The sequence below is a fragment of the Myxine glutinosa genome, chromosome 5 (assembly GCF_964187855.1).
Source record: "Myxine glutinosa chromosome 5, kmMyxGlut1.1, whole genome shotgun sequence".
Lineage (NCBI taxonomy): Eukaryota > Metazoa > Chordata > Myxini > Myxiniformes > Myxinidae > Myxine > Myxine glutinosa.
Window position 1 is genome coordinate 36,443,578 of NC_136265.1, and position 27,801 is coordinate 36,471,378.

Below are 27,801 nucleotides of genomic sequence, written 5' to 3' on the forward strand. Positions count from 1 at the left end.
ACAACCATTTAGGCGGGGATAGCGTAACGGACAGATGGACGATTACAATATCCCCCCACCTTGTTTTTTCCCAAAAGTGTGGGGATAACAAGAAGACAGAGTCTTCAAAGGGGTACAAAATCTACAAACATCTCGCTCTGGGAATGGTTGTTGATATCTGACAGGTTCCACAAATTTAATATTTAATAAAGTTCCCGAGAAATTTAATAAAGTGGTTTTGCACAAAACACATTTAGGAATAAAATTGGTGAAGAAATGTTGAGGGGAAAGGACAGCTAGTTGAAAAGGATTAGCAAACGGGAATGAACAAGCTAGATCAGAAAATGCCAATTCTGTTTCGAAAGTTTTGATGTGCTTGGGGGAAAGAGATTGAACTTCCGTTCGGGCTAAGGAGCAATTCTGCCCCAGAAAGATTACAAGGGTCGCAACTACGTCACCCAAGGACTTGAAAGTGCTGCATTACCCCCGCCACCGAAAGTGGCCGGAAGTTATGTTTTCACCTCTGTCTCTGGCTGTCAGTCTGTTCGTCTGTGAACAGGATACAGTATCTCAAAAAGTTGTGGAGGGATTCGGATGAAATTGGGTGCAACGGTTGGGTGTGTGAAAAGGATGAATCGATTCGATTTTCGTGAAGTTCCGCATCAGGATCCGAGAATTTAATTCATTCTTCACCATTGGGTGATAGGGCCAAAATGATATATGGCATGATATTTCAAAAGGTTTTGGACAGATTATGACAAAACTAGGCGGATGAGCTGGTTTGGTGACAAGAACAAGCCGATTAGATTTTGGTTCAGGTCCAAATCCAGATCCGGTCTTTCGGTGGGATACAAAACGTAAACTGTTCAGCCTGGTGGAGAAATTCTCTACCGAGTGCCGTTCTAGCTCTACTCGTCCTAATGATGATCATAGGCAGGTAGAAGGAAGGCAAATATTTTGTTCATGCATTATGTATACCATGGTCCCTTCCTTTTCAGAACCAATGATCTTTGCTCTGGTGTCAAAGACGAAAAGGTCGAATAATTTATGCATTTTTTTCCCTGCGTGAGAAAGTGCTACACGATCCGAATACATGTAAATGGTACCTGCAAACATGTAAAGGCCCCATAATGTTGCACTTTTATAATTGTTTTCTACAAAGAGATTTTGTTTTGCATCAAAATAATATTATAAACGTATTCAGAGGAAAAACACAAGTGATGCAACGAATTTTGATGGAAACAAAAATTGCAGGATAAAAATAGGATAAAGCCTTACTTTTCGTTAAAGTTCCCACCACAACCGCCACCACCATCAACGCCTTTCCGGATCGGCATGCCTCCGTATGCCTTAAACAAAAGAAGGGGAGCAGAAGTGCAGTTCAGAATAAACCATAAACTTGTGGTAAAGCTTGCCAATAGTTTATCAACTAGTCAATGGAACAGCTGTCATATGTAAAAGAGCAAGATAAGTGGCATCAACTGCAAGCATTTGACCACTTTAATGTAAAATAGATGGTATTCATAGAATACTTACCCTGCGCAGTCAACTTGTTGCGAGCCAACTCTTCTGTTGTTGAATTAATTTTTTCTTTGATCCAATATGGCTGCCAGACTACGTGAGCGATTGACATCATAAATTTATATTATCCAATATAATTGTTGCATAGATCACGCTCAATACATTTCAAACTGATCAGACTAAGCGTTGTCCCTGTCGAATTATGACGTCATAATTATGGCACCAATGACGTCATCGTTAACACCACCTATTCCCCATATGAAGTTATTTACAATGAGCCATGTTTAAATTTTTTCCATGCAGCGGTTTTGGAGATAGAGGTGCAACATTTTTCGGTTTTTCTAAGATGGCACCTGTACCACGTGACCAATGACGTCATAATAATCATTAAAATATTCTACAGGAGGAGTCCCTCCTATTGTGGAAATTTCATGTCAATCGGACCAACGGTTGCTGAGAAAATGAATTTTTAAAATGCAGACACGGCACGTACGCACCTTGCGTGTTGGAAGAAAAACAGCGTGTTGTAATATACGACTGAATAAAACATTCCAGGGGAAAGTTTAAACATATTTAAACAGAACCGTGAAGAACAATCTATATTCACAAAAATACCAATGGGGAGAGGGAGCCCAGAGGGACGGCCACGAGTCACTTGAACAGGGCAAAAGGTGGAAGGCAAGGGAAAATGGGGGCGGGGCGAGACAGCGCACGTGGGCAGAGGCAAAAGCATACGATGGGACAAAAGCACACGAGGAGAAAGGGAAATAAAAGTTTGTTTTTTTTTGTTTTTGGGGGGGGGGGGGGGGGGAGGAGTGTGGGGGTTACAACGTTAGACAAATAGTAGATGTTCGGTGAAGTTTGGGGGAGAAGGGAAAATCAAAAAACCTAGCAAAACCAGAGAAGGAAGAAACAAACTTCGACGGGGTAAGCCTGAGGCTGCAAGGCCTCACACGCCACGCGGCAAACAAACAATTAATTTATGAAAGATAAACACCGAGAAACATCCAAGGGACACACTATAAGTTCACATGCCGAAAGATAAAATACAGTTACGACAAAATACAATTGTGAACAGACTCAACATTGAAAACGTGGAGACCGTGTGGAGCTTCGAAAATTCGTGACGTCGTCTCGAGATCTCACATCGCCAACTGGACCAGACGGCATCAGCCCACGGGTCCTAAAATCCTGCTCTCTCTCGTGCACAGATTTGTCCCATCTAGTCTTCAGTTGTCTTACCCTTCCTCCCGTCCATGGTACACTGAATCTTGTGGTGAGGCAGTTGCCCTGAATGCTTAACCCCACTTTACGCTACGCGAGCGCAGAGTAACTAACACGCATTAAATGCGCATTGAGCCCATCACTTCACTGAGGGTAGTTGAACAACACAACGTGGATGGTACAGTAGGGTACAATGGTTTATTGACAGTCAATACTGTCGGACCTTGACATTTGCGATTTCAACATGCAGAGACCCCGCATATCCACGGTTCATACATTGTGACCTGAGCTTCTACCTTCGTGGCCCTGTGCCCCCACATATACAGTGGAACCTTGACTTACGAGTGCCCCAACTTACGAGTTTTTCGAGATACGAGCCGTCGCTCGGGCGGTTTATTGCTTTGAGATGCGAGCCGAGATCTGAGTTACGAGCTTTCGCCACCCGGTCACGTGGTTATCTTGTCGTGCAAGTACAGTATCTCTGCCGTATAGCGCTGCATTTTTGTTTTCACATGTTGGTTATTTTGAGTTTACGCCACCAGGTGGGTTCCGGTCACGTGGTTATCTTGTCGTGCAAGTACAGTATCTCTGCCGTATAGCGCTGCATTTTTGTTTTCACATGTTGGTTATTTTGAGTTTACGCCACCAGGTGGGTTCCGGTCACGTGGTTATCTTGCCGTGCAAGTACAGTATCTCTGCCGTATAGCGCTGCATTTTTGTTTTCGCATGTTGGTTATTTTGAGTTTACGCCACCAGGTGGGTTCTGGTCACGTGGTTATCTTGCCGTGCAAGTACAGTATCTCTGCCGTCAACTTGTTCAGAGTGCCGGCGATAGCTCGCCTTCTCTTTGTGGAAAACACGGTACTGAGAAGAAGAAGAGGATGATGTGCTTGGATATAAAACACGCAATCGTCGAAAAACATGAGCGAGGTGTCGAGGAGGACGTATATAACGGCAGAGGAGAAGAGCATGCCAGGCCACAACTTGTGGATATAAAACACGCAATCGTCGTGTTTTATATAAAACTTGTGCTTGGATATAAAACACGCAATCGTCGAAAAACATGAGCGAGGTGCTGAGGAGGACGTATATAACGGCAGAGGAGAAGAGCATGCCAGGCCACAACTTGTTCAGAGTGCCGGCGATAGCTCGCCTTCTCTTTGTGGAAAACACGGTGAGATCCTTAACATCCAACAACTAATGGGACGCAAACGGGGCGCCCAGTTTAGCGGTACACACATTGATGAATCACCCTGCCTGTGATTCACCCATGACAGGTTATAGCTGGGTCGGGATTCAAACCCAGGCTGGACAGTTTAGACTTTAGAGTCAAGTGTGCGTACCTCCAGTCCAGGCCATCCTGCCAACTTGTATGCTGCATACAGGTGAAATATAAAGCGCGAGATATTTTTATATATACTGTATATTTTTTAAAAAATTGGTGTGGTTTTTGGCGGGCTGGAACGGATTAATAGCATTTCAATGCATTTTAATGGGGAAATTTGATTTGAGAAACGAGCAATTTGAGTTACGAGCTCGGTCACAGAACGAATTAAACTCGTAAGTCAAGGTTCCACTGTACATACATTGTGACCTGTGCTTCCACAATCGTGGCCCTGTGCCCCACGTATCCGCGGTTCATACATTGTGACCTGCTCTTCTACAATTGTGGCCCTGCGCCCCACGTATCCGCGGTTCATACATTGTGACCTACTTCTACCTTCGCGGCCCTGTGCCCCACGCATCTGTGGTTCATACATTGTGACCTGCTCTTCGAGAGCAGAGTCTTCTCTTGGAGAGCAGGTCACAATGTATGAACCTTCATGGCCCTGTGCCTCGCATATGCACGGCTTTTCACTGGCGCAAAAAAGATGTTTGCTCGGGAACCGCGAGCGATTATTTAATCATATATACCAGCAACAGTACCCGCCCTATAGGCGGGGCTTCAATTGGGAAGCCCAAATGAAAAGGCAAAATATGAGAAATTGAAGGCTTTTTTATTTTAAACGATTCATATAAACATCCGTTGAATGATGTTTATATCATTTATATCATTCTGCATTCATATCATTTTGCAGAAAATATTCTGTTTCACTTACAGGTAGGACAACCTGGTCACATGCAAATCATCAAAATCTAAATAGTACATGCCGCCCATTTTGAAAAAAGATTGAATTCTGCAAAACGGAAGCGGCCGCTACACGTCTTTCTCAGTCGCACGTTTATGTGTGAAGAGTGCGCGCCGAATCTGTAACACGGAAGTGGCCGCTACACCTGTTTGTCAGTCGCTTTGCACACGCTGCCGTGTTACTTCAGAGCCGCACGTTTATACAGGAAGAGTTCATCAGGAGTCGATCTACTCTCTCCTGGTACGTAGAATAAACAGTGTTTGTAGAATTTCAACGAAAGCCACATCACTGTTCATATCGGTAAATATTATTCCATCGTGTTTGGAAAAACTTTGGCTAACCCCCGCTCTAGTAGGGAAAATGGCCTTTAAAATGCATGTTGTTGTGTGTTGTTTGTTGTGTTTGGAAAAACTGGAAAATTGGAAAAATTTGAAAAACAATATAGCCTATTTTACTCCACGGGGTCCTAGGATTACCCACCCAAAATATCGTTGCGATCGGTTCAGCCGTTTTTGTGGTACCTTCAAACGGACAGACGGACGGACATTTGGTGAATTATAGTAAGATGTTGTTCAGTTTTAAGTCTTATTCTTTCGTTAGTATAATTCTACATGCTGCCCTGTCTCCTAGAAACCATTGAAAATGGTTTAAAATACCTTTAGTCCATGTAACATTAAACTCCAAGCTGTTGAATCGGCAACTATTTCTGGGATGAAGATGCGCTTTGGGGATCACGCAAGATCGAAGCAAAACAAACGGTTTGTTTTCGATAAAGTAACATGACACTCGCGGCAAAGGAATGAGCTAACCTTTTGGAAAAGTTTACAATATTTTTTATTTGCAAGCATTTTAATGAAACTGTAAATAATGATGTGCATTCGTGTTCGTATAATTTAAATTTTTTCCCTTATGAATCAGGAACCGTCGGGAACAGATCCCCCTTTTTCCTATTGAAACATTGGCCGGACATTTGTGGATTCGACATTCGCGGCATTTTTTCAGGAATGTCGGGGTTCGACAGTATTTGCATTTTTATTTATTTATTCCAGAAACATTCTGTTTACTCCTAACAACCCAGCGATTATTTAAGTAACGTTATTACAATACGATCATTATTATTAACGTTACATTATTATGACAACAGTAGGATTAATAATTGTAGGCAAATTCGTTACGGCTTGGAAGCAGTTATAAGTGGTTTATTCCCATCGAGTCGTGAATAATACACGGTCGTGAAGGCCGGGCCTAGTGCTGGACTAGTTCTTCATTCCAGTGTGTAATCCAGGATGAAGACCATTCTGCAATTGAAGCATCAGACCTCAGCCATGTACCAACTACTATTATCACAATGACCCCAATAAGTCGCTCATTGCTTTTGGTCAGCCACGATAAGTATGCTATTGGTCCAAATCATCATCGACATAGCTGGTCAGGCCTAGCATTTGACTGGATCCGATTTGGGCAGGAAATTGTAATTTGTTCAGAGTTTTGGTGAGGGAGGGTATACCTCGTGGTGCTACACCCTGCCTCCGCAGCACCAATCTGATAATTAATACTCGGGCCAAGAATCAAACCAAAATGGGACAGCATTACCTCTGCACCATCCTGTGGTTACCTTTGCACCAAAAGATCTTTCCAACTACTTGGGATTCCAGTTATTTGCAAATTTTAAATAACCAGACCGTCACAATAAATTAGGTAGTGATGTACAAGAACGGCAACATGAGATATTGTTAAAACATCAGACAAACATTTATAGAACAAAAAGGAAATTCAAAAATGTGCACTTCCTACATTCAGTTAATGCGAGATCAAGCAGCAATCACCTTCGCCCTCAGCTTGTCATTCTCTGTCTGCAGTGTGCGGGTTCGTTCCAATTCTGCTTCAAATGCCAAGAGAGCAGGGACAGGTAGGCTCGTTAAGGAGGTTCTCCTTTTGGGTGGGGTTTACAAGGAATAACAAGGAACTTCGATGCAGGAGGGGGACATTCAGTCCATCATGCCTGCGCTACACCAACACCAGATTAAACAAGAGTGATAATTGTTATGCAATAATGTCCCCTACCAATGTGATATTTTCTAAATCCAAAAAGGGCATAACTCTGTGAAAAATTGACGAAACGCCCAGAAACTCGAACTTGTTCTACAACTTATCATAATAAAGCCATGTACAAAGTTTCAGTTGAATATGTTAAAGGGTATGGGAAAAAGTCTGAAAAAAACCCCACAGGTAGGACAACCTGGTGACAATACTACGACCGCTGTCAATAAACATAGACTGTGTGGTTGTGTCCTCCGAGACAGTTCCTCAGACGTGATGTACACAGCGGACAGGGGCAGGAAAAGCAAGGATTTGAGGTCTCGCAAATCCAGCTTGAATTAATCAAGCAGGAGAATAAAGAAGCAATGACCTATGATCAAAAATGTAGACTGGAGCAACCCAGAGAACCTTGCTGCGATGGTGAACAATGGCATGGTGGTCCACACAGAGTTCACAGTGATGTCCGGCATGACTCAATCGACCTCATCGCCAATAGCCACCGACATACAGCTTGTGGTGGCGTGTAGTTGTGCGAGCGTCAGCGGTGATGGGAGGGTACGTGATTTGATAGGAAGAGAAAGTCATAGATCAACAAAAAATGTCACAACTGCATCCATGATGGTGAAAGCTTTGAGGAAAGTCAACTTCCTTTCCATCTCCTTTCTGGACTTGCACCCTCTGCCCTTTCTGTGCTCTGTCTCCCCCCTCCTCTCTCTCCCACTTCCCAGGTTTCTTCAGAGCACACGTGGTCTTCCAGAAATTCCAGCAACCCCCCTGGGGAACTCCCAAAATCCTGATTTACGACTCACCTCCACTCATTCTGTCCTCTTTTCCCCACCTGTGGAACCCACTTCCTCAATCCCTTCTTCCCTTCAGGATTTCAAAACAGCTGTGTACCACCATCTCAGGTCATCCCCCATCCACAACCATGATTTCTTTTCTCACCCCATTGACCCCCTTAAGCCCACATCTTTCCAAGTTTACAGTTTTTTCTTCCACTCCTGTGATTTAGAGTTTGCAGCTGTATCTATCTCGTTCACCCAGTGTCCTCCCCTTGCCCTCATTTGTCCCTTGTCCCTCCAAACCTCCCTCTCTTTTGTCCTTCAGCTCCGCTGTTGGTGCTCTCTATATGCAGTTCCTTTTGTTCTGTGTCGTCCTGATCCGTTCTGTGTTCTACCTCCCCCATGAGCCTCAACCGTTTATAAAAAGAAAACTATAGGTACAGAGGACTTTTCCTTTTTTTTTTTTTCCCAAGGCTTTCATCCACAGCTCAATGGAATATTGCTCTCCCCTCTGGGCTGGTGCTCCTGTCTCACACCTAGCTCGGCTTCACGCTGTTGAAACCAACGCTTTCAGAATCATTGGAATCTCCCACGATGAAGCCGATTGTGAGGGCCTTTCACTCACTTGCCGCAGGCAGGTTGGTGGTCTATCTTCTACAGACTCCTCTCCAGCCTAGCTCCCCCAGCTCTGTCTGTGCTCTGTCCCCCAAATATTCTACAGGTCACACAACATCTGCCAGCAACCCTCTTCTGGTGAAACTCCCAAAATCAAGACTCTGCTCACCTTCACTCTTTCATTCCTCTTTTCTCCTGCCTCTGGAACAACCTCCCTCACTCTCTTCAATCCCACTCCTACATCCAGGTCTTTAAAACAGCTGTTCACCACCATCTCCTATCTTCCCATTTCCAAAACCTTGATCTTTTCTACCCCCGTTAATTCACCCCAGATCCACTTTTTTTGAAATACTGACTTCTTTCCTGGAAGTCCTCGCAGTGTCCATGTGTTTTGTACCTCTCCCCCCCCCCCCCCCCCACCCCTGACGCCTCCCCCACCCCAAGCCCTCTCCCTCCGACAGATCTCCCAATGTCCCTGCTCTCAAATGTTGTACTTGTGTGTTTCCCTCTCTCTCCCCATCTTGTCTCCCGCTCACTTTGTTATATATTTCATGTGTCCGTTTATGTTTTTTGTGATTAATGTTAGCCCTCACACGAGCCTCAATCTTGTATACAAAAAAAATAATAATAATAAAAAATAAAAATAAAAAGGTCTTCTCTAGGTTTCCCGGTTGTAATTCTTCTTATCGTCTGGGTGTCCATTCTGACAATGCTTTCGGTCTTCATCTTGCCACGATGTTGGTGCAGATTCAAGGTCACTGTTACGGCATTATATATCTCCCTTAATATATCGCGTTTGTAATCGTGCTAACTAGAACGGCACTCTTCGATGTTGCGAAGTCGACCGATATGCCTCCACCCACATTATTACATCATTATACATATTTAAATCAAGTTTGATTTAAATCCATTCAGCTGTTCTCAAGTATCACATTTTTGCCTGACATGACCCTTGACCTTCGATGCCGAAATCTAATCAGTTCATCTTTTCATCATAATATATAATTATACCAAGTTTTTTTTTTTTTTTAAAGTTAGCGTGGTAACATAATTTTTACTTAATATGACCTTTGACTTCTTGACCCAATAATCTAATCAGTTCATCCTTACATCATTATACATACCTGTACCGAGTTTGCCTTGGATACTTTAAGCCACATTTAAGTTATAATGGCAACATAACTTTTACTTAAAATGACCATTGACCTCTTGACCCCAAAATCTAATCAGTTCATCTTTGCATCATAATATATACCAAGTTTTGTCAAAATTATATCACTTGTTCGCAAGATAGAGCAGTAACAGACTTTTTACTTAACATGACCTTTGACCTCTTGATCAATTAACTTTACATAATTCTACATACTTGTACCAAGTTTGACTTTGATCCCTTCAGCTATTCTTAAGTTATCGCCGCAAAGAAAACCTATCACGGACGGATGGACAGCCGGACAGACGACCTGAAAACGTAATGCCTCTGGTGACTTTGTCGGCGGAAGGATAAAAATAAACAATTATGTTTTGATTGGGAGGAGCGGGGACCCCCGATAGTGGAGGAAGAACAAAACTGATATTGTATCTGAAATAAAGCCATTAAATGCGCCCGCCGGTGATAAAACGGCATTATTATTACCATCAATGCAAACCTCCAATAAAGGATATGCATAGCGTGGAACAAGACGCTAAGGAAATTATGAAGGGAGAGCCAGAAGGTGTCCTGCCACTGCCGGGAAGCCCAGGGAAGAGAGGAGTTGCTGAGCGTGGGAGAAGCGGCGTGCCCGGTGCCGAGATCATCAGCAGGGCGCCTGGCTCGACGGGAAGGAGGTGAGGGGCTCGGCACAAACACAGCCCCAAAGCCAGACAGCCAGTCTGGCCGAGTGCTAGCTTCAGGGCCAAGCCAAGTCAGAGCCTCTTGGACCTTGTCCATTCGACCACCCTGGAAAAAGAAGAAGTCAAAAAGTGTTTCAAAGCATCTGTGTTGTAATACCGGCACAAAGATCGTATTTTACCTCCGCCACCGAAGGTAGACGGAGGCTGTTTTTTTCACCGCTGTTTGTGAGCAGGATATTTCAAAATGTTATGGACCGATTTGGGCGAAACTTGGTGGACAGGTTGGGTGTGCACCGAGAACGAATCGATTTGATATTGGTGAATATCCAGATCCCAATTAGGATAATATAATTTTTTAAAATCTGTAAGTGATTCTTTACAATTAAGAGATGGGGCCAAAACCGATGTATAGCATGATATCTCAAAAAGTTGCGGACAGATGTGGCCGAAACTTGGCGGAGAGGTTGTGTATGTGACAAGAATCGATTCAATTTTGGTGAAGATTCGAATCCGGATGCAGATCAGGGAATCTTTTTAAGTGATTCTTCAACATTGAGCGATCGGGCTAAAACTGATACATAGCAGGATAGCTCAAAAAGTTGTGGACGCATTTGGACGAAACTTGGTGGACCGGTTGGGTGTGTGACAAGGACTAATCGATTCGATTTTGGTGGAGATCTGAATATGGATTTGGATACGATAATTATTTAATTTTTAAGTGATTCTTCACCATTGAGAGATCGGGCGAAATCGATATATCACATGATATTTTAAAAAGTTATGGACGAGTTATGACTAAACTTGGTGAACGAGTTGGTGAGGTGACAAGAACAAGCCGATTAGATTTTGTTTCAGGTCCAGATCCAGATCCGGCCTATCAGTGGGAAACAAAACACAAACTGGTGAGCCTGGTGGAGGTGTGCTCTCTACTGAGTGCCATTCTAGTTTATTTTCTATTTGTGAATTCAAAAGTGAATGTAGTATGCTCATGTCTCATCGAGCTCTCCACTCTGGACTGGCATCCCTGCCTGATGACACCTTGCTCAGCTTTACATAGTGGTAAGCAAGGCCTTAAAATTAATTGGAATCTCCCATGATAGAGCTGAGTCTCTGGCTCTGGGCCTATCACTTTCACAAAACAAACAGGTCGATGGTCTCACCTTCCAAGGCCTCCTTTGTGGTCTTGCACCCTTCCGTGCGTTGCCCCTCCCCACCAACCACCAGGTGTCTACGAGGAGGCACGGGTCTGCCGCCAACCCCCTTCCGGTGAAACTCCCAAAATCCACCCCCTGTGGAACCATCTTCCTCAGTCTCTTAAATCTCATTCTTACCCTCAGGGCTTCAAAACAGCTGTTCAACATCATCTCGGATCATCCCCCATCCACAACCATGATATTTTCTACCCCCATTAACCCTACCCAAGCCCACCTCTTTCAAGGTTTCAAGTTTTCCACTTCTATGATTGAAAATTTTGTGGCTGCATCCATCTTGCCCACCTCCAGAGACCTCCCCTTTCCATAATTCTTCCGCACATCTCTTATTTCTCGAAGACTCCTTCTATTTGTCCCTCAGCCCCTATCTTTTTACTTTTTGTACTGTTACTTACTGGTCCATTTTGTGTTCTCGCTCTGCCATGAGCTTCCACTCTGCATCCAAAAAAGTATTTCTCCAACATCAAAAAAAAAAACCTGTTACTCCTGCACCAAGTTGCGCTGCGTAAAGTGAAAACAGCCCTTCTGAAAGTTGGAGAAAAAAATGAACCACCTTTAGAGGCCATTTTTCCCCGCAGAGCAGGGGTTGGCCTTTTTTGGGCACCGTGGTCCCCTTTTTGAAGCAATGTCTTATGGCCGGATGCCATTCCTGCCGCCAACCCTGTTAGTCACCTCTTGCGACACACAGGGAATTACCAGTGAACTGGTACTCAATTTGCCGACCTCGGAGGGATGACAGGCAGAGTCAACCCCCCTGGTGTTCATTCAGCGATCAACCGGGATTCGAACCCAGGATCCTAGGATCCCAAGCCGGCACCCTAACCGCTAAGCCAACACCAGGCTCAGATTATAAAATCAAGAAATTATGATCATAAAATATTTTCTTAATCAATTGGCTAATAGCATACCTAAACCACCAGTACTTCATCCGAAGCGGCAACCTTTTGAAAATTAATTAAATAAGTCATTAATTGAAAAAAACCAAAAGCTAATTGATTAATCAATAAATAATTAATCGATTACTCAATAAATAATTAATCAATTAATTGCTTAATCAATAAATCAAAAATATCCTTTATAGCCACATCACTTGGAGATGAAACTTCACTTCTGAAAGGTGGAGAAAGATCAGTATCGAGTCACAATAAAGGATGCTCCATAAAAACACAATTCATTCCCAACCTGTGCTGCTGCGGCCACAAACGCTTGTCCCAGGGACAGGCGAAGACGTTGGGCTGCAATTGCACCTGCATGGTCCAGCCTGGAGAGCAGACGAGGTTCCAACAGTGCCCAGAAGTCCCGCACAGCAACTAAATCGAGAGTATTCACAGCTTGCTGCAGCCATGGAACTATTTTCTCAGGCTGGTGGGTTATGGGTAGTGAAAAAGCAACTGTCAATCATAGATCTGAAGAACCCAAGACAAATAAATAAATCACTGGCTTCTCCTGCCTCGATACTGTATTCACTTGCAGGTACTGCATATACTAGGCCGTGACCTACACGTTGAAATGTAACTTTTTAGTAATAGTGTGAGGTCACATGACCCGTTTAAAATGATGGCTAAAATGTGGGGTCTTTTTCATTCATTACGTCCGCCACCTAAGGTATGTAAGTCATGTTTTCACCTCTGTCTGTCTACCTGTGTCTGTCTGTGAGAAAGAAAATGTCAATGCTGTGGACAGAATCAGACGAAATTTGGCGGACAGGTTGGGTGTTTGACAAGGACGAATTGATTAGATTTTGGTGAAGATTCGAATCTGTTAATTTTTTAAGCGATTCTTCACCATTGAGTGATCGGGCTAAAAATGCTATATAGCACAATATGTCAAAAAGTTACAGACGGATTCGGACGGAACTTGGTGGATGACTCGGGAGTGTGACAAGGACTAATCGATTTGATTTTGGCTCAAGTCTGGATCCAGATCCGGCCTATCAGTGGGATACAAACGTAAACTTTTCAGTCTGGTGGAAGTATGTGCTCCACCGAGTGCCGTTCTAGTTACCTCCACCACCAAAGGTGGATGGAGGTTATGTTTGCACCCCTGTCTGTCCATTTGTCAACAAAATATCTCAAAAAGTTGTGGACAGATTCGGACACAATTTGGCAGATACGTAGTGTATGTGACACAGACGAAATAATTAGATTTTGGTGAAGATCCGGATTCAGATACTATAATTTTTTAAAGTGATTCTTCACCATTGGGAGATAGGGCCAAAAACGATACATAGCAGGATATCTCAAAAAGTTGTGGACGAAACTTGGTGGACAGATCGTGTGTCTGACAAGGACAAATAGATTCGATTTTGGTGAAGATCTTAATATGGATTCGGATATGAGAATTATTTAATTCTCTAAGTAATTCTTCACCTTTGGGAGATAGGGCAAAAAACGGTACATAGCGGGATATCCCAAAAAGTTATGGATGGATTTGGACGAAACTTGGTGGACAGGTTGTTTGTGTCACAAGGAAGAATTGATTCAATTTTGGTAAAGATCCAGATACGGATCCACCTAATATAATTTTTTCAAGTGATTCTTCACCATTGAGTGATAGGATCAACCAGGTGGAGGTATGTATGCTCGCTACTGAGTGCTGTTCTAGTTTCGTATGTAGCTGGTGGGTGGCTGCTGGTTGTAGCTTGTTGGAAGTACAGCGGTGCCGCTGATGCAGTGTCCCCCGTGGCTGTACGACTCGGAGTGACAGGAGATCAGGGGCAAAAATTTGTATTTTGTTTAAAATAGTTTCAAAACCAGCAGCTTCAAACTACAACAGACTCTATGGAGTCACGGACCATACAAAATGTCAAAACTGGATTACTAAAAATGGGAGATTGGGACAAACACAAAATTCAGATGTGCAGGTAGTTGTAACGATCTGGTAGTGGTAGAGAGACAGGTAAACATGGCAGTGAACTCCCTACCCGGAGAGCTCGGTCTCTGTCGGTCCGAAGTTCGGCCTCGAAGGCTCGAAGCGTTCCAGGAAACCCGCGGAACAACAGGTACTGTCTCACGAGCTCGTCCGCCCGCTCAACGCCGTGAGACATCCTCCCCCAGGTGTGAAGAGGCTCAGCCAATCAGGACGGGAGGGACACCCTGCGAAACGGCTTGGGTCAAACACCTTAGCAATACGTCAACGGCTTTGAAAGGAAAACCTATGAGCCATTAAATCCCCCGAAATACCTTTGATCGCCTTGTCTCGACCAGGGCTGCCACTCTAAATTTTCATTTTCCCCTGCCACGCGTGCGCATTTTCCCCTACGTTTCCCCTACGCCCATCCCTAAAAAAAAAAAAAATACTGCACCTACACTGAGTGTTCCCACAAGTTCAAAACATAAACTCCCTACAATAAGGCTGAAAATTCGCAATATTGGACCACAATTCCCCAAATCCATTTTACATGCATATACCGTATGTGAAAATAAAAGTATTTATATATTTCTTTCAGTTTTTTAAATTTTATTCTTTCATTACAAAAGTTCCACAAATTATTCCACAAAACAAAAAACAAATTTATGGCGTAAATGAACATTTTCCTTTGGTATCCGGCATTCCGGCTACATCAGTTGTGCAAGTATTTACAACTGTATTACTGAAAGTACAATATGTGTATGAATGAAAATGAAAATACATGTATTACTGAAAGTCCTCAGCATGGGTCTGCTCATTTTCTGTGTACTTCTCCATGTACGTCTTTCTTGCGTCGGTATACAAGCGAGTAAGCCTTGCGTTTACATCAACACGCGATGGAAAGGCTTCTGCCGTTTTGATGATGGCCTCCAAGGTGTGTACAGCTAGGGAACTCCTTAGCTTTGTTTTGTTTGCATTAAGTTTGGAGAAGGTCCTCTCTACCTCTGCAGTGCTTTGTGGCAAGGCGGTCATTTGCAGCATAAAGATCGCGACGTCTTCATACTCAGGAAGGCAGCGCAGACTCTGCCAAAACTCTACAATGGGCTTGCTCTCCCACCCTCCTTTCTTCACATTGTCATCAATCAGAACGCTACGCCATTGTCGATCAATAGCCTGCACTTTTGACGAACTGATCCTTGGAAAGCCCTTGGCAAGAACTGCACCAGAGCTGACATCAGCACTGCCATTCAGTATTTTCACATGGTTTCACATGGAGACTCTCGACCGTTCACACTTGTATTTATTTGTAAACACTTGCTCACTGCACTCTGAGCAGACTTCTTCCTGTTCCTCTTTTACCGAAGCCCCGACAAAAATGCAAATGATTATTGGATTGTGATTTTTGTATGATGTAAAATCCGAAACATAGCTCACTCATATTGACAGGAATATACGAATCGAAATATAATTTAACGCACAGCCCAAGCAATACTGCTGCCGACTACACCGCCTGCCTGGTCCTCGCCACCAAGACGAGGACCAAATGATTTGAAAATAATAATTCAAAAACTGAAAGTGAGAACTAGACAACTCTTGTATGGTACTGTTCTCTATTGCGTTCTCATCTTGTGTAATACTGCGCATTGTTATTTGCATATTCTGTATCTATTATCTTATTCTAATATCTACCATCGCTTTCTTTGTCTTGCAGATTGATTGTTCATCGTTGTTGCTAATAAACCTGCATTCAATTGATACATTCTTGTTTATGAACAATCAACTCATCTGAAGATGCCTGCTGCAGTCTGCCCCTTCCCGAGCTGTGTCTACGTTACTGACAGCACTGACAATGCCGTTGCTGCTATCCAGCTCTCCATCCACGCCATGACTCACACGTCCATTGCACCAGCCAAACCGGACAAAGTCAGCCGTCCTCGTATCCAAACCGGCGGTACCAGCGAAGATTGGCAATATTTCACCAGAAGATGGGATGGTTACAAGGCAGCGACCCAGATAATCGGCAATGATGTTCGCGTTCAACTCCTTGAATGTTGTGATGATAATCTACGACGTGACCTCCACCGCAGCAACCCACGCATTGAAATCAAGGACGAGGCAGCTATACTACAAGCCATTCGGTCCCTTGCTGTCCGAGAGGAGAATACCATGGTGTCCCGCGTAAACCTCCACAACATGCGACAGGACCGAGAAGAACCAATTCGTACCTACGCAGCCCGTCTGGCTGGTCAAGCTGAGATCTGCAAGTTTTCTGTTGTATGCTCATGCAATCCCCCTACTGATGTCAACTACACCAAGGACATGGTTCGCGATGTCCTATGTCGGGGACTCGCCGATCAAGATATACAACAGGACATTCTCGGCGATCAAAATCAGAACATGAGCTTGGAGGAAGTTCTCATTTTCGTCGAGGCCAAGGAAGCAGGGAAACGTTCCCAGAATGCCTTGCTCGATAGTGAAGGCGCTCATGGCGCAAGCCAATACAAAAACTGGAAGAACAAAAGAGCCCTGATCACTACCGACAAGCAGGCGGCCATTTGTAGTTATTGCGGCAAAACTGGTCATGGCAAACAGCCGAACATCGACCAAAGGCGTCAATTCTGCAATGCCTACGGGAAAACATGCAGTAAATGCGCCACTCGCGGCCATTTTGCACATGTCTGCCGGGGAGGCACGAAAAAGGCGGACAACAAACCTACGGACAAATCAATGGATGCTCATGATGTGGAAGAAAGCAGCCAGGTCCACGATCTCCTCTGCTCTGTCACGGAACGAGAAACGGCCATTTGGAAGCCGCAAATTAAAAGGGCCATGGCCACCTCGTCAACTCCACTACACCTCGACCACCATATATTTGACCACCTCTCTGGCTGGACCAAGAAGAAGTCTCAACCACAGCCGTACATAAAACTCATAGCACGGATCGATAAGGAATCTTATGACCATTTCGGCCAGCCACTGTCATCCCGACCAAAATCGGCCAGGCTCCAGGCCATGGCCGACACTGGCTGTCAAAGCTGCCTCACAGGACTTAATATTTTCCACAAACTCGGGCTGCGTAATGAAGACCTGTTACCTGTCAACCTGAAGATGAATGCTGTTAACAGTGGAAGGGTCCGGATTATCGGCGCCATGCTCCTACACCTGTCTGGTTGCACAGCCAATGGCGACATTATTGAAACCCGACAAATCTGCTACATCTCACCTGACACACGGAACATGTATCTCAGTCGTGAAGCATGCGTCGATCTAGGCCTCGTGTCTAGTAGCTTCCCAACCATTGGCGAATCCAACACAGTTGGTGCTGCAGTGGCAGCAGTTATCGATGCAAATTGTAACTGCCCGGAAAGATCGCTTCCCCCTACACTGCCTACATCTATCCCATTTCCGGCCACTGACGAGAACCGAGAGAGGCTGGAGAAATGGCTACTGGAGTACTACAAAAGCAGCACATTCAATGTCTGCGAACACCAGCCACTACCCCACATGGAAGGTCCGCCTCTCACACTGATGGTTGACCCCGAGGCAACACCAAAAGCGGTGCACACCCCAGTGCCTGTCCCCTTACACTGGCAGGCAGAAGTCAAGGCTGGTATCGATCGCGACATCAGGTTAGGGGTCCTGGAACCGGTGCCAATTGGTGAACCAGTGACATGGTGCAGCAGAATGGTCGTCTGTCCAAAGAAGGATGGGACCCCACGGAGGACAGTTGATCTGCAACCACTGAATGCGCACTGCACACGTGAGACCCACCACACCCAGTCACCCTTCCATCAAGCAATGGCGGTGCCACATAACACCAAAAAGACGGTAACAGACGCCTGGAATGGCTATCACAGCGTTCCAATCAGAGAATGTGACCGCCATCTGACAACGTTCATCACACCATGGGGCCGATACCGTTACTGCACCACTCCCCAAGGTTACATCGCTTCAGGTAATGGATACTCCAGACGATTTGACGAAATTGTATCGGACTTCAAAAACAAGTCCAAATGTATTGATGATACCATCATGTGGAGCGACACATTGGAAGAGAGCTTTTTTCAGGCATGCAACTGGCTCGACCTGTGCGGCCGTAATGGGATTACGCAAAATCCGACGAAATTCCATTTTGGTCAGGACACGGTCGAATTCGCTGGATTCGAGATCACCATGGACAGTGTACGACCATGCCAAAGGTATCTCCAAGCGATACAGGACTTCCCCACACCAAAAACAATTACTGACATTCGCTCCTGGTTTGGGCTAGTCAATCAGGTAACATACTGCTTCAGCATGACCGAGAGGATGCGACCTTTTCGGGACCTCCTAAAACCATGCACCCCCTTCTACTGGGATGCAACACTACAATCCCTATTCGAAGAATCAAAACGACTCATCATATCTGAAGTCGCAAATGGGGTCCGGATCTTTGACAAGGAACGGACAACATGTCTCGCAACTGACTGGTCGAAGGATGGGATTGGCTTCTGGCTCCTCCAAAAACACTGCAGATGCCCTGGTGAAACCCCACAGTGCTGCCCCGATGGCTGGAAAATCACCCTTGCTGGAGGCCGCTTCACCCATGCAGCGGAGTCGCGCTATGCTCCGATAGAGGGTGAAGCTCTAGCAGTGGCGGACAGCCTGGAAAAAGTAAAGTATTTTGTGTTGGGATGCAAGAACCTGATTATTGCCGTCGATCACAAGCCCTTAATCAAGCTTCTTGGTGACAGACGATTAGAGGACATCCATAACACGCGGCTTGCCAACTTGAAAGAAAGGACCCTAGCATATCGTTTCCGAATTATCCACATCCCGGGAAAACGACACTGCGTACCAGATGCGATTTCACGACATCCGTCGGGTGCCAGACCATCGGAACGACTGCCACTGGTGGATGACATTTCCTCCATTATGGATGTGGCCACATCGACTACACTAAGACAGCACACCTTGACTGGGCTGTGGACCACAGATGACGACACTGGCATGGAAATGGCTATTTCTATGGCAGCCATCAAGACACTCGATTCTGTGCGGTCCGTCACTTGGGACGATGTTCGGGACGAAACAGCAAGTGACACTCAGATGCTGCAGTTACTCAATTCTATTGAGCAGGGTCTACCTGCCAGTCGGGACGATTTCCCTGTGTCCATTTTGGAATACTTTCCCTTCCGTGAACACCTCTACACTATTGATGGCATAGTGGTCTACAAGGGGAGGATTATAATCCCACCGAAGCTACGGAAGCTTGTCCTTGAGAATCTTCATGCTGCTCACCAAGGAGTCACGGCTATGACCACCCGGGCCAGCAGCTCGATCTTTTGGCCTGGAATCACTCCCCAGATTCATGAGATGCGCAATCGCTGCTCACACTGCAATCGGATGGCCCCATCGCAACCAAGCGCTCCACCTACAGCCTCAGCTGAACCTGCCTACCCTTTCCAGTACGTTTGTTCAGATTACTTTCATCACAAGGGTCGGAGTTATTTGGTCACCGTTGATCGTTACTCTAATTGGCCAATCATTCAGCTAACAACTGGCGGGGCACAAGGCCTAGTGAAATGTCTGCGGTCGAACTTCGCCACTTATGGTATCCCCGACAAATTGGCATCTGACTGTGGGCCAGAATTCACGGCACATGACACCCAAGACTTCTTGCGTCGGTGGGGCGTTAACCATCGGTTGTCATCCACTGCCTTCCCACACAGCAACTGTCGTGCCGAGATCGCAGTCAAAACATCGAAAAGATTGATCACCGATAACACTGGTTCCAATGGTGAACTAGACACTGATCGGTTCCAACGTGCAATACTCCAGTACCGGAATGCACCGGATCAGGACACTAGGTTGTCTCCAGCCATGATCATCTTCAAGAGGCCAGTCAAGGACTTCATACCCATCATCCCAGGCAGATACTTGCCATCGGACACCTGGCGGGAAACACGCAACAATCGTGAGGAAGCTTTGCGCATTCGGCATGCCAGGGAGATCGAAAGACTCTCTGAACACACGACAAAGCTACCTCCACTGGCCGTCGGGGACCATGTCCGGATCCAGAACCAGACCGGCCTGGAACCACGAAAATGGGACCGGACCGGAACCGTGATTGAGGTAAAACAATTCGATCAATACGTTGTCAAGGTGGATGGCTCCGGAAGAATCACTCTCCGGAATCGTAAGTTCCTGCGACGTTTTACGCCTTTCAGCATGACAACCCCCACTACGACTGGCAAAAGTGGCATGCTGCCAACCGTTATGCCAAGTGTTATGCCAATCGTACCGAAATACTTAATGTCTGGTACCCAACCCATCGCCGCTCCAAGAGTCTGTCTCAATCCTGTTACCACTCCCCAGAAGGGTGAACCCCAACATGTCATTGCGCCGGGCTTACCATCACAGACACTCCGCTCCATCACCGCGATGACACCACCTGCGAGAGTCGCTAACCAACCACATGTGCAGACCACCGCCACACCTCCACGGTCACTGCCTATTTCTGCCCCCTTGACGGTTCGGGTGATGATGGACCAGCTGGAGGGGACTCCGGCGTCGGACAGGGCGATAGCGAACCACCCACCGGAGACTCCCACAATGGACCAGGAAATTACGAACTGCCCTCAGAGGACTCCGACGATTGATCGGGTGGTGACGGGCCACCCGAAGCGAATTATCAAACCACCAGCCCGATTCAATTCAGAAGAATATCAATTATAAACTCATGTGATCCTTTTTCTCGGTCTCCAGTTTCGTTCTATTCTGTGTCACAATTGAACGTTTTTGGGAAAGGGAGATAGACAACTCTTGTATGGTACTGTTCTCTATTGCGTTCTCATCTTGTGTAATACTGCGCATTGTTATTTGCATATTCTGTATCTATTATCTTATTCTAATATCTACCATCGCTTTCTTTGTCTTGCAGATTGATTGTTCATCGTTGTTGCTAATAAACCTGCATTCAATTGATACATTCTTGTTTAAGAACGACAACCCTGTAAGCAAATTGTAAAATAAATATTTGTGTTTCTTTTTAGCCATTTATGGCCTTTCTTGCACCGACTATTTGTACTTTGTGGGATTATTTGTACTTTGGACGCTGGTTATCAGGTTAATTAAACTTCCAATACCTTACACGTTTGTCCAATTAAAAGTCTCAGGTGTCTGTAGATGCACCAGTTAACAAACCTAAGACGGTTTTAAATCAAATATGGATCAATATGTGATACATCGTCCCAACATTACACTGAGGGCTATGGTTGGACGCAAAATTGGAGTACTTCCGGGTAGCGACGGCCGCCGCCATTTTGGAGCGGTGAAAACAACTCCCTAGCAACGAACAGGACGCCTTGTAATGCTGTTTGAGTCGACTCCTCTTTTTATGTGTTGCAGCAAATCATTCCATACAAACATTGGAGTGAATCTTATTATAACAGAGCAAACGTATATGGTTATGTTTGTTTGTTTCGATGCGACCAAAACGTCTTCTTCTTCTACTTCAAATATAATTAACACCCAAAACAAAACATAGACCGTGAACACTTAATTACGTTTAGACTGCTGAGACCATTCAGACCTTTTACGACCCTTTAAATCCCCCAAGAGCAAGACCCTTAAGACCACCAAGACCCCTGAAGACCCAAAATATCCTTAAAGACCCTGAAGACCCTGAAGACTCAAAACATCCAAAAGACCCTGAAGACCCAAAATACCCTGAAGACCACAAAGACCCCAAAGACCACGAAGACCCAAAACACCCAAAAGACCCTGAAGACCCAAAACACCCAAAAGACCCTGAAGACCCAAAAGACCCTGAAGACCACAAAGACCACGAAGACCCAAAACACTCCGAAGACACAAAACACCTCGAAGATCCAAAACACACTGAAGACCACAAAGACCTTCAAAGACCCCGAAGACCCAAAAATACCCTAAATACCCCAAATACCCTTAAATACCCTTTAGACCCAAAAGACCCTTAAATACCCCGAATAACCAAAATACCCGAAAGACCCTTAAAGACGCAGAGGAACGAAAAGACCCTTCAGACCCAAAATACCCCGAAGACCCAAAAGACATAGAAATAGTCAAAGATGCCTATCCCTCTGAAACGACGTGTGGTGAGGCGCGCTGAGCGCACCGAGTCATGCTAGTGCAGGAAATACAACACATAGACATGCAGGAAATATTTGAATACATATTTCATTGAATTTCCCCGGACAACGCCGGATACTTCAGCTCGTCTCGTATAAGGATCAGGATTTGTTCCAGAGGAAATTCCAAATAGGATAACATTTAATTGATTGGTTATTGTATAATTTTGAATCAAACTACGGCGACCATTTTTGCTGACATAACTAAGCAAGCGCTTGATACGGTACGACTGGCTTGGAAAGCGATAGCAAGCCGATTGCTAGCAGACCACGCCCCCCTCGGATTAGCGAGCGGAAGTCGCGATGCTCGGTTCACGCACATGTTGCCACGTGTTTACAGAGATCGTCCCGTGAAATTCCCGCTCTTCTGTCATGGTCTCTGTTATTCCTTTACGGGTAAATATCTTCAATTAACCTGAGTTAAGCAATGCTATGAATGTTATCGATTAATAGTTTGTCAAGCTTTAATGTACTTGGGCTGACTGTTGCTATGGTAACGAAGCTAGGCCGCGACGAAGCCTTTTGCGTGTTATGCCCAGCACAATTGGCAGGTACATATTTAAGGGTGTAGTACTGGTGAAAAATTGAGAAAACTACATAGGTACCTTTGAGAGGCCTTTAAGTTTACACAAAAACAAAGTCAAGTTAATATCTAATTTTCAGTTTTTGTTGAAAGATATAATCTTGGCTTTAACTCAGACCAGTTTCAACGCTTCTTTGTCATATTACATGCATATAATTTGCATAAATTAGACCGTCAATAAAAAACAAGGAAAAACAAAGAACACATTTCTACTTCTATCTTCTATGTCACCTATCATTCTTTTCACACAAAACTTGGTACATGTATTATACATGTGTTACTCTACTACCTGATGAGAGGATTTTGTGAAATGATGTCAAATGTTCACTAATTAGCTAATTATGCCAATTACCAGATAAAACTTGGTTGTCCTTCAATAAATCCACAATGGCTACTCCTATAAACAAAAGCCTTCATCATTTTAAAGGAAGTGATATTCTGAATATCCTGTCCAAATTTCAGCCCAAAAGAATGATGCAAATTAAAGTTATAACAAATTTCATGCAAAATATTATATTTCTTGTAAATTGCGTGTAAACATAACAATAATTAGGGGTACTTCTATGACCTCTAATAGCATGGTTCTTGTTTATAAGACTATAAGGAAACTGTTCAGCTAAAAAAAACAAAAAAACACCTGTTCACCAGTACTACACCCTTAATTAACCGATTTGATGGATCGATTTCCAATTGTGTTTCCTCCCGTGTGATTTTTCTTCTCTGGAATTCGACAATTCCCGGAAATCTGGATGGGACGCACGGTTGTCGTTCGTTGTGGTGATGTACTCAAGATCTGGCGCTCCGACTAATGGTCTCTTTCGTTCCTTTCCAGAAATAAAGTTTGTTTGACCAACTACTCGGCTTGGTCGAACGGGTCGGTAGCGTTACACACGCAGATGCCAAAACGAAAAACGCATCTATCTACAGGTGCTCGCACCCCATCCGCGAAGCGAAGCAGGGCGGCCAGGTTGAGGGAGTCTTCACTACAACGTCGATGTAGACAGCTGAACGACGCCGCGGCACACGCAGCCGCCCGTCTGAGAGGTCGGAGGGATGAAGCCCGAGGTCGGAGGGATGAAGCCCGAGGACGGTCACCCGATGGACTACCGAAGAGATTACCTGCTGACGATTATCGACCATCCAGGGAGGATGACTGCGCCAACACCTGCCACGTTGGGAAGAAGTCGAAGGTCCCTGCTCGTTCCGGAGCCAAGACTTGCCAAAAGGAATTGTCTTCGTTGTGTTCTTCAAGAAAAGTGGAGTTACAGCCACGGTTGGAGCCACCGCCGCCGCTGAAAGGTTTGATTCTTACCTCCGCCATGTGTGATGGATGCAGGTCATAGTCAGGTTCACCATGTTTTTTCGTTTCAAAAATTTTCGAGATTAGCAAAACTATACATTTTTGGAATATTCAGAGCATGAGGAATCCAAAAATTAATGTTGGCATTTGCGTAGACACCTTTGCAAAAATGACACTCAGGACGGTGATGAAGATCTGTAAAAGCATATTCCTGAACGGTATCTAGACCGAGTAGATCCTGTGTATAGGACTTGTAGTTCAATCTGATACGAACAAGGCTGCTTCCTTGCTTTATAAACCCATACCTATAACTTCAAAGGACTTGCAATATCATGTATTATGTAATACAGTTATATCATCCATCATTTATATCAGCATTATATTATATTATATTATTATATATCATTATATTTATTTATATCATCCATCATTTATATTTACTAGGGCATGCCCGTACGTGGGTGCCCGTTCCTTGCCAAAAAAAAAAAAAAACTCTACCCGTACGCTCTACCCCGCCCGTACGCCCGTACGCCCGTAAACAAAAAAAACAACGCTCTTCGCTTCCGCCCTTCGCTCTGACTGAATTGGGAGAAATAATGCGCATAAGAAATCGAGAAATTATTATTTTCTCCGGAAGAAATCGAATTACGAACCGTAATGGCGCACGCGCTCGGCTCGGCTCGCTCTCACATCGGCCACGCCTACGCAATAACGCGTTCTGTGATTGGCTGCCGGAAGTGCAGTCTTCACTGTCCGGAAGGTCGCAAATCGCAGTTACGATGAATCGCAAATTAGTTTTAATTAGTTTTAAAACATAGTTTAACGGCAACATAGTTTTCCAACGTGAAATAAATGAATACGCTCTCAAATGTGCCGTCCGAGGCAGAGTCTGTTCGCCACGTTCGGCACACGTGATAGCTCGCTGCTCTCTGATTGGTTGAATCGTTTTTTGGACATAGCTCGGTAACTACTTCTCCGATTAATATGAAACCTTGAAAAGGCACATCCTCGGGTCCCCAGCAATATACCTGGCAAGTTTAAAGTATATCGGACCCGTGGTTGTCGAGAAACAGCGGTCACAGACAAACAAACAAACACACACACAGACACACAGACACACAGACACACACACACACACACAGAGATTGCTGGAATTATAGATAGATATTTACTTTCAGTTATATCAGCCTCATCTCCATCTCGTCTGCTCCATCATTTGAACACCTGGCTTTTAAACTTTCTGGTCACACACAGTCAGTCATGGCAGTTGTCTACCGCCCTCCCAAACCACACCCATCATTCCTGTCTGACTTCTCTTACTTTCTGACCCAGCTCTGTTCCTTCTCCCCCTCAACCCTCCTCTTCGGTGATTTCAATATCCACATGGACTCCACTGACTCCACAATAACCGCTGACTTCATTGATATTCTTAATTGCTTTAACCTCACTCAACATGTCAACTTCCCCACCCATAACCGTGGTCACATTCTGGACCTTGTCTGTTCTATTGGACTAATCTACACCATCTCTCTGGCTCTGACCTCACTCTCTCCGATCACTTAGCCATCACTATGACCATAAACATCCCCACCCCAGCACCAAGGCAAAAACGCATAATCAACTTCCGTAAGCTAAACTCTCTTTCACCTACCTCATTCTCATCTTCCCTCTCCGAAAAAATGTCCACCTCTACCTTCGTTGATTTGCACAGCCCCTCTGACCTCACTGACTACTACAACCACACTCTCTCCTCCTGCCTCGACCAGCTTGCACCTATAAAAACCAAAACAGTTTCCTTCACCCATTCTGCTCCCTGGTTTACCCCTGAACTCCGCCTGATGAAAACCCGTGCCCGCCAACTTGAAAGACTCCGTAATAAAACATGTGTCACAATCCACTCCCAAGCCTACAAAGACCACCTGCAGCACTACAAAGATGCCCTCTCCCGTGCCCGCTCCGCCTACTACTCTCAAATTATCCACTCTGGCTTCGGAAACCCAAAAGCACTCTTTTCCACAATAAACAAACTCCTCAGCCCCCTGGATACCACCACCCAGTCATTCACAGTTGACAACTGCATTTCTTTCCTTTCATTCTTCTAAAGCAAGATAGACAACATCTACAGCAGCTTAACCACCACCTCACCTGCTCCCCCTCAAACCACCTGCCCCCCCTTATCCTGCCAACCCCTATCTTAGTTTTCCCCAGTTTCCCCTACTGACCTCTCTGAACTCCTCACAGGAATGAAAACTGCCACCTGCACTCTTGACCCCATCCCCTCCAGCTTTGTTAAGGCTTGCCTTCCTGCTCTCTCTCCACTTATCACTGCAACGATAAACTCCTCCCTGTCTACTGGCATCGTCCCACCATCCCTCAAAATCGCTGCTGTCAACCCCATTCTGAAAAAACCTGGACTCAACCCTGACACCCCAAATAACTTCAGACCCATCTCCAACCTACCCTTTCTGTCAAAAGTTTTGGAACGCGCTGTAGCCACTCAACTCAAACATCACCTCTCTGCCAATAACCTGTATGAAACATTCCAATCCGGATTCCGCCTCAACCACAGTACGGAAACTGCACTCCTCAAAATCACCAACGACTTTCTCCTCTCCTCCGACGCCGGTAACCTCAACATTCTCATCCTTCTCGACCTCAGCGCCGCCTTTGACACCATCAATCACATCATCCTCCTTACCCGACTTGAAACCACCTTTAACATCACTGGCACTGCCCTTTCTTGGATCAAATCATACCTCTCCGACAGGCACCAGTTCATCTCCATCAATAATTGCAAATCCCCACCGCTCCCCTCCCCCAAGGTGTCCCCCAAGGTTCAGTTCTCGGTCCCCTCCTCTTCATCCTGTACCTGTTCCCCCTTGGTCACTTAATCCGTCGTCATGGTCTCCAATTCCACTGCTTCGCCGATGACATCCAGCTTTTCATTTCCGCCAAGTCAATTTCCACCGTCACCCATTCTATCCTGACAAACTGCATCACTGAAATAAAATCCTGGCTTCAAATCAACTTCCTCAAACTAAACTGTGATAAATCCGAAATAATCATTATTGGACCAAAAACGCTCACCAAATCCACCCACAACTTCACCCTCAACATCGACGGTATCCCAGTATCCACCTCCCCTCACATCCGGAATCTTGGCATCATCTTTGACCAAACCCTCGCCTTCGACAAGTACACTAAACAGATCACCAAGACAGCCTTCTTTCATCTGAAAAACATCGCCCGTCTCCGTCCATCCCTCTCCTCCACGGCTGCAGAAACCCTCATCCACGCCTTCATCACTTCCCGTCTGGACTACTGCAACAGCCTCCTCTATGGTTCACCCTCAAATATCATCAATAAACTTCAATACATTCAGAACTCCGCTGCCCGTCTACTCACCCACTCCCGGGCCCGGGACCACATCACCCCCGTCCTTCACAAGCTCCCGATCTCCCAGAGAATCCAGAGAATCCTCCTCCTGACCTACAAAGCCCTCCATAACCTGGCCCCATCCTACCTGACTGACCTCCTCCCCAGACACACTCCCACCCGCACCCTCCACTCTGCTGCTGCCAATCTCC

At 45.2% G+C, this 27,801-nt stretch overlaps 2 protein-coding genes across 7 annotated transcripts in view; one reads left to right on the plus strand and one right to left on the minus strand.

The window, feature by feature from the left end:
• The window catches only part of WDR91 (WD repeat domain 91), a 60,646-nt gene extending 45,097 nt beyond the window's left edge, over positions 1-15,549 (minus strand). Inside the window, exons 1-7 of one of the 5 annotated variants that reach the window (XM_078777877.1) lie at positions 15,460-15,542; positions 14,514-14,527; positions 14,255-14,426; positions 12,514-12,693; positions 9,953-10,226; positions 6,680-6,762; positions 1,258-1,328 (exon numbers count right to left, since the gene is read on the minus strand). In XM_078777877.1, coding sequence (XP_078634003.1) covers positions 1,258-1,328; positions 6,680-6,762; positions 9,953-10,226; positions 12,514-12,693; positions 14,255-14,377 — 731 coding nt within the window. In that variant the 5' untranslated portion in view covers positions 14,378-14,426; positions 14,514-14,527; positions 15,460-15,542. Of the gene's footprint in view, positions 1-1,257; positions 1,329-6,679; positions 6,763-9,952; positions 10,227-12,513; positions 12,694-14,254; positions 14,427-14,513; positions 14,528-14,962 lie in introns of all 5 variants that reach the window. The other 4 variants (XM_078777878.1, XM_078777879.1, XM_078777881.1 and 1 more) reach the window with 4 other exon arrangements.
• Positions 15,550-22,623: 7,074 nt separating this feature from the next.
• LOC137427694 (uncharacterized) overlaps positions 22,624-27,801 on the plus strand; it is a 35,023-nt gene continuing 29,845 nt past the window's right edge. Inside the window, exons 1-2 of one of the 2 annotated variants that reach the window (XM_078777882.1) lie at positions 22,624-22,727; positions 23,747-24,213. In XM_078777882.1, coding sequence (XP_078634008.1) covers positions 23,811-24,213 — 403 coding nt within the window. In that variant the 5' untranslated portion in view covers positions 22,624-22,727; positions 23,747-23,810. The remainder of the gene's footprint in view (positions 22,728-23,746; positions 24,214-27,801) is intronic. The other variant, XM_078777883.1, reaches the window with a different exon arrangement.